Source organism: Eucalyptus grandis, chromosome 1 (genome assembly GCF_016545825.1).
Source record: "Eucalyptus grandis isolate ANBG69807.140 chromosome 1, ASM1654582v1, whole genome shotgun sequence".
Classification (NCBI taxonomy): domain Eukaryota; kingdom Viridiplantae; phylum Streptophyta; class Magnoliopsida; order Myrtales; family Myrtaceae; genus Eucalyptus; species Eucalyptus grandis.
Window position 1 is genome coordinate 1946877 of NC_052612.1, and position 7595 is coordinate 1954471.

General features: G+C 39.4%; 1 protein-coding gene across 2 annotated transcripts; it reads right to left on the reverse strand.

Moving 5' to 3' along the window:
• Positions 1-1454: 1454 nt before the first annotated feature.
• LOC104435856 (probable hydroxyacylglutathione hydrolase 2, chloroplastic) lies at positions 1455-7595 on the reverse strand. Of its 2 annotated transcripts, none has more exons than XM_039314316.1 (8): positions 7444-7595; positions 6509-6691; positions 5305-5508; positions 4289-4412; positions 3684-3784; positions 2971-3045; positions 2789-2887; positions 1455-1809 (listed from the first exon to the last, which is right to left on the reverse strand). In XM_039314316.1, the coding sequence occupies exons 1-8, from the start codon at positions 7495-7497 to the stop codon at positions 1663-1665; spliced, it is 987 nt and encodes a 328-aa protein (XP_039170250.1). In that variant the 5' UTR covers positions 7498-7595; the 3' UTR covers positions 1455-1662. The 2 variants fall into 2 exon arrangements, with proteins under 2 accessions (XP_039170250.1, XP_010046949.1); XM_010048647.3 differs by lacking the exon at positions 7444-7595 and adding an exon at positions 6845-7000.

The window sequence follows — 7595 nt, forward strand, 5'->3', positions numbered from 1 at the left end:
GCAAGGGAGACGACATTAGAAATTATGGCAACCTATAACTTGGCACGATGTGATGAGGAAATTATCGTGAGTGAAAGTAAACGAGGGGTGTGATCATTTTTCCTTTCCTTAAGCAATAAGTAATCGCAAGAAACATCCCATCAGCTCTAATTGCCTCCATCCGAATACGTGTAAAAAGACAAGTGGGATACGGAATTGAAAAATTATCCCCATCACTTTTGCTTTTCTCTCACAAACCTTTTCAAATTTTTCATAATTATCCACCCAAATTTTCTTTCTCCCCCACCTTCTCTTGTTTCCTAAACATACCCTAAAAACTTGCCTACTTTGACAACAATTTCAATCCTTGGATTCAAGAGGTGTCTGATCCCAACAACACCGCTCATTCTAAAGGACAGAACATGCTTTGACAGGCTAACGGCACAGTTGGTGAACTGATCATTAATAGATAGCCCCCAAAAAACACTGGAAAGACTTAGAAAACTGGAATTGCCTCCTCCAGGACGGTGGTCATGCCAATTGAATAGGAAGATCACAAAGGGTAGCAGATGAAGAAGTGCCACTCAACTTGATGGAAGCTGATGTCAGCCCTTTGGAATCAAGGCAAAAAAAAAGGGTGGAGTTTGGTTGAGAGAGATTACAAGTTTCACTAGGTCACTATGAATGAAAACCCAAAAAGTAAGAGAGAGAGAGAGAGAGAGAGAGAGTTTGGTAAAACCATACATCAACAAAAGGAAGCTTCCCAAATTCCCAAGTATCAAATTGCAGTTGAAGTGCTCACTTCAGTCATCACAACCAAATTGGTGTCATCCCACCTTTGCTTTACTTAGGGACTTCTCAAGCTCTGATGTGTGGTTATACACTGGCACCCTCCCAACCAAGTTATCTCCAATACAAGCATTGGAAGGAAGCTTGCGCTCGATACGCGATGCTCTTGAGTAACAGTAATATGCATATAAAATAAAGCATCCCGTTGCGCTAAGTTGAAGTGCATATTATGCGGGAGAAGCGTGATTATATCCGTGAAGTTGGTTGAAATCAATTGAATACCGAGACTCAGGAATTACGAGGAGTAATTCATTAAGTAAACTGTATTTACTATTTCTCTGAGTAAGGGCCAACGATCTTTCACACGACAATAGTACGTAGTCAAGAAAAGTGTAATTATGCCTTGTCAAATGATGCCAAAAAAGGGCTACTTTCTCAATGCAATAGTGTCATTTCTAAGCTAAGTCCACAGGACTATTTTCAACTGACTCGACAGAACCCCATAACCCAACAGATCTCAAGGAACCGAATCTTAATAATTCACACAACCGCAGAACTTGTTACCGTCAAGCTCATTAAAAAGCCCGTCGATCAATGCCTCTCCTCGACATTTCTTCACCTATACAGGGCACATTATGGAATGGCAGTTCGAGAGGTGCAGGGCGACAGCTTATTTCTCCGGCACATCCGTGAAAGCAAATCTCATAATACTTTCAAGTATAAGAGAGTATTCTTCACAATAGCAACACGCCTTTCTTTACCAAGCAATCGCTCGAAGAATCAATCCAGCATTAGATTTCACAATACTGAAGCTACAATCGTCGGGTTAACGACCACTTATGGATGCATTCACACGCTCACTCTATACAAAAACTGAAGCTGCTATCGACAAACTCAAAAATTATCCTTTGCTTGTCTAATAATACCCAATGCCTCGGCATCGTCTGCTGTGGCTGGAATACTTAGCAACTGTCGAATTTCCGAGCTCGAAGTGCGAAGGAATGGATTACACATTTTCTCCATCTTTAGAGTCGTTGGGATCTGAAAAAAAATATACTCACATTATACTTCTAACTACACATCAACCGTATGTCCACCATTCTAACAAAGAAGACTGCTATAGAAATATCTTGAATTACATCAATGTCTGACTTGAGTAGAATCTGTGGAATCATAAATTACCCTGAACCTACCATTGCATCTGAATAAAAGGCTTATTCTACATAACTCATGCAATTCAGAAGATTGACTGAGGTAAGAGAAGCAAACAAATCGATCTTGAATTATGCATCTCCCCACCCTAAAAACTTTTCAATGCCCAGAGAATTAGTTTGATCAGAGGTGAAACACAGTCAAATATGACTACAGACAATATTATTAGCCATGTATATTTCCCTGAACTTAATTAAGCAACCCAATACACTAAGTTAATTGAAGAGACTATCATAAGCCCAGTAGATGGGCAACAATTAAAAACCAAGATAGCTTCACTAAGCATTTTTTCAAACTATATTTAATGTGCTTCGGGAACATAAAAGTAAGCTTTTCATGTTTCCACATACGACACATATCATTACATGTTACTCATTTTCGAGATCTCAACATAAAAATATTCCCTATGTATAATTAGCTGAGATAGTGCCCTAAGGGCACTCATCACAGGGACCATCTGCTAATATACGACATCTAGGTAAAGAGGCCTAAAATTGCTATACACCTCATATCTAATACAGGAAAATACAACTGACCGAACATGAAGACATCCTAGACATGTACCAAGAAAACATTTTATAAATTAAAGATATGGCCCTTTATGCAGAAACGGAAAAGGCACTGTTGCTTTACATATTGATGTAAAAAGCTCATTTTAGGACATCACATGCACAACGCATTGAAAATAATAAGTCTCTTGCTATACGCAAACTCAGCCAAAACCATCAGCAGTAGTCACTGCACCATAAATAAAATGTTTAATGAATTCTTCAAAGTTACTGGCAAATAAAAATTAGACCAAAGGTACCGTTGCTACGCCTTTGCTGCGCTGATGAGCAACTCGCGCTGCATAGTTTTTAAGTGCTTCATTGTTGGGTTCTATAGACAATGCAAACTTTGAATTACTCTGCCCAAAAATGACAACCAATTAGAGCTTTCAGAAATTGAGCTTAGCAAGGCTCAACAACCTAAGAAGACAAGTTGACTCACCAATGTATATTCATGACCACAATAAATGTTTGTATCATCTGGCAAAGCTGTGATCTTTTTGAGGGATGACGCCATCTGCCAGAAATATCAAAAGTTAAAATCAGCCAACTGACCATCAAAATGAGCTGGCCCATATAAGCAGAACAAGCAGGAGATAGTAGCGGTGAAAGCACGGTTATTGGAATGAGAGCAATCATCATTTGAGTGTAACAAAAAGATATTCAACACTTCCCAGCACTAAAGATTGATGTTCCAAACCTCTATTGGATGTGAGGAAGATGAAAGTTGACTCTCAGCCTAATAATGTATTCACCTGGAAAAGTAAAAGCTAAACCCATCTCTCCTTAAGACAAAACTGGAAATCTTCTCCACCATCAAAAGGCAACAATAACAGGGGATTTGGTGTAAAACGCTTTTTTCCAGCCTATGCAAGAGGCATATCCCTTTAAACTGGTAGTTCTTTTTTCTTTTGGGCCAAAACTGGTCCCCTTCAACAGAACCAAAAATAACCAAATTTTCTGACCATGCCATATATTAAAATAGGTCAAGAGAAGTTCAACGTTTAATTTCCATAATTCCAGATGCAAACCACATGATCTCTAACCATGCCTTAAACAGTCATTTCTACATTTTCCTCGGGCTTTGTCCCACAAAACATCACTTTCAATATCCAAAGAAACAAAATTAAAATAGTTATTTCAAAGCAATATTACCTGTTCAGGAGTCCCTTCAAAGAGCTTGCCACACGATAAGCTAAACAATGTATCTCCAGTGAAAATTACTCCAGATCCAGGAAAATAGAAACTAATGTGGCCTGCCACACAAAATCATTTTGAGACATTAGAAAGAAGGAGAAAAGATTAAAATGTAATCATGCAATTTGATGCTAATTGAAATATCCAAAGTTAAGATACTTGACCGATTTCCCTCAAAAGCCTCTAAGCAAACGTAATTGGATAAAAAGCTATGCCCAATGGGCGGTCATGTGAGTCGCATGTAAATCTCCCAAAACAGGCATCCCTTGGGAAATGCAAATCCTCAATAGACACAAAATTACTACAGATTTCCTAAAAGTAGGCAAAACCAACAAAGTCACCTACTGAAAAGGTCTCAAGCAAATCAGAGTAGTGCTCTGGTTTGAAGAGCTAATGAAAACCATGATTGTATAGGTGTCCATACTAGTTTGCGTCAGCCATGAAATAATTAAAAAAATTCAGTCTCGTCATGGCCTGAAATACTAAATGGTTAATTTAAAGAATCTGATCTACCACATAGACTAGCAGCCAAAGTTTCTCGAAAGGAATAGGGAGAACTCAACCTCGAGTATGTCCTGGAGTTTCAATCACAAGCACCTCATGTCCAGCGAACATCCATTTATCCCCACCATTGAGGGCTATATCTATGCCAGGTATTCTGTCCCTGTCCATTCCTGAACCAATCACCTATAAGAAGCAAAAATAATATGAGCTAATGCAGAAGTTGATTACACCAAAAACACAAATTTCAGACAGTGTAGCTTGAGAAGGGTATCGAATGATCATAAGTTTCAATTGTCAAATCCTAAATCTTTACATTATGAAACAACCAAATATATGGTCTGCAGCTTAAGAAATATCCTAATCTACCTCAAATCAACTTTTAAAAGTTGGGAGACTATTTTTCTGTGTTTCTTATTCCAATCGTGAATATAAGAACAAAAAGCTCATTGACTCTAAAAAGGATCAGAGTAGAGGCCAATACTAGCTTCAGCCACGTTTTTAGGAGGCCATATAACATGAAAAACACTGGGCTGCATCAACATGACCAGAAAACAAGTTGTCAACTGTGCAAAACTAGACAATCACAACCAGAACATTCAATCCAATCTAAATAAAAGAATCCAGTGGTAGGCTACTTCAGACAGCAGGTCGCTCTTTCCTTAGCAAGTGTCAATTTCAAACCCATAATGGATCTAGTCCAGCAAGGAGAGCAATTTCTAAGTGCATTCAGTATAAATCTCATCATATGTTAAAAGTTTCCAAATAAACTGTTCTCTCTCTGTAGAGAACATGTGTATTTATGATTGCTTATGTGTAACATAGTTCATTATGCTCCAACTAAACAATGGCTAAACCCTTGGTCAGAACAAAACAAATGCATGGAATAAAGATTCAGCTAAGTAACTTTGAGAAATCAGATAGTCATATCATTCTTATAAAAAATGCATAGACATAACAGAAAAAAGCTTTCACTTGCACGCACATTCCATCCTTGACTTTTTTTACATGTGCATCTAAGAAGTTTAGAAGAACAGTAGCAATATATGTACTTAATTAACAAGATGATGCATCATACCTTAGCACCGTACCTTGCTTTTAGCTCTACATTGCCTCCAGTATGATCATAATGATGATGGGTATTTAATATATAGTTGAGATTTCGGTTTTTCCGACTCAAAGCATCAATTATAGGTCGAGATTCAGATGGATCAACCACTCCAACTGTCCCAGTATCCACGTCATGTAAAAGATATGCGTAGTTGTCCTTGAGACATGGTACCTGTGAAAAGGCCAAAAGAATTATGTTTCCATGCAACAAAATGCAAACGAAATTTCTAAGTGACCGAACAGATACACCAAATGCTAGTGAAACTAAAAAAATTAGACGCACAAAAAACTCCACTGGAAACTTTTAATTTACATACTTCAGAATGTTCCAGAAGAATAAGCGTCTGTAAATGTACCTAAAAGCATGATTTAAAATCACATCATGGGAAGAGGACATGAGTAGATATGATTATCCAAGAGCCTCTTAGGTAGTAATAAGACGTAGAATGATTAAAAACGAAGCCACTAGTCACCTTCTGATGACCATAAAGTTATTGCTGCACAACAGGGATGAATAGAACAACAGAAGTAACTCCAACGTCTTTCATGAAGTTGCACTCAACAACTATTCCAACAAGACCCAATCATCCATGTGGTCCTCCATCTTCTATATTTTACAAAGTCAATGACATTGATACAATCATACACAGTGGACAACATCCACTGAATAAAAAACAAAAACAACTAAAAACAGTAGGGACAAAAAAGAAATTTCTATTTCCGTGTAATATGCAACAACATTAGAAGGGGGCAGACCTTTTAGAATATACTCTTTCTAAGTTGTCAATTATCTTTATCCGGCCACGTAAGTTCTTTTTCATTGCATGAGTTCCTAATTTTCTCCATAACTATTCAGCTATTCTATTTCACCAACGAAAATTCCAGCATCAATTCAAGTATTTATGTTGGATAAGTCTCATATCATTATTTTTCAACCCTGAGAAGCCCATAAGCATCTCCAGAAGTAAAGCCTTCACTATCCAAGCATCATTAGCTGACCATCCTCAGCTGTACTACATAATTCACTGTTTAAAAAAATCCCAGAAGAAATAACAAATTCAAGTTTCTTTGCATTTTTATTAGTTACTAGGACTGTACGAAACAAAAGAAAGCTGAATAGAAAGAATGCGACGGTACGCCTGTCAGCCCAATGTAACCCAGGCAAGGCTCACCAATTCGATCTGTAAAGAGGAGGACACGCTCGACACAGTGCAAAATTGAGTAACTTTGAGCGATCTACTGGCACCCCACAAGGTCTTGAAAGGAATAGACAGGAAACGCAACAATCCATACGGAAGTCCTTTCCTCAAACAAAGCTGTTTCATGCCCGGCCACACGCATAGCCCGCTCTTCACCTGAATTAAACAAAGCAAGAACATCAAAAAATCTCATAAGATAAAGCTTGGTGAACATAGCATGACAAACTACTTTCTCAGGGACCCAAGAGCACCAAATCAACTAAGAGCGAGCGCAACACACAGCAACAGACAAAGCACGGCAACACTCACAACTGTTCACCCAGTAAACACCATTTCTAAGAAGATCAAGAATCCATCCGAAGATTCGGGCGAAACCCGACCGCCAGATTCAGCAAATCCCAAGTGCTGAACCAAACGGCACTCAACTGCCGGACCACACGGCACAGGAGACCCAAGCTAAAAAATTTTTAAATAAAAAAGAGAACCCAAGTTCCGCAATCAGTGTCTCTATTACAGAGTCGCGGACACGCACTGCCTAACAAGACAAGGACAGGAATTCTCCAATAATGGACACGTCGCGATGCACCGTCGAAATCGAAAGCCAGCCCGAATCAACTACCGTCACTCGGAAACGCGAAAAGCCACAAAGCGAACAAGAAATAAACAAATGAACGGTAAGCTCGGTCCACGTGAACCTCCCTCCCGTCGATTCGGGAACCCAGATTTTTCCCCGAACGAAACGCACAAATCAACAGCAACCCAGAAAAAGTAATGGTATGATATTCGGGGGGTGCCGATCCGAGTCACCGTGCGGAACACGATTCGAGGCGCGAAACCGAGACCGACCCTCGAAGGAAAAACAAGAAAATGCGATCTAGAGAGAGAGAGAGAGAGAGAGAGGTGGGGACCCTGGTGCAAGGGAAGGAAGCCATGGTGCAGGAGGCTTTGGAGATCGTCTGCATCGCTTTCTCCTCCTTCTTCCTCTGCGGAATTCTCCTGGTTCTAGAGAGAGAGAGAGGACTGCCCAGGGTAGAGAGAGAGAGAGACAGTGGAGGTGGGC

Coding starts and splice junctions, on each gene's coding strand:
- LOC104435856 (XM_039314316.1), bottom strand. CDS start 7,497: ATGCAGACGATCTCCAAAGCCTCCTGCACCATGGCTTCCTTCCCTTGC. Junction 4,413..5,304: donor AAGCAAGGTACGGTGCTAAG/GTATGATGCATC, acceptor TGCTTCTTATAG/GTGATTGGTTCAGGAATGGA. Junction 1,810..2,788: donor GCAGCAAAGGCGTAGCAACG/GTACCTTTGGTC, acceptor ATTTTTTTTCAG/ATCCCAACGACTCTAAAGAT.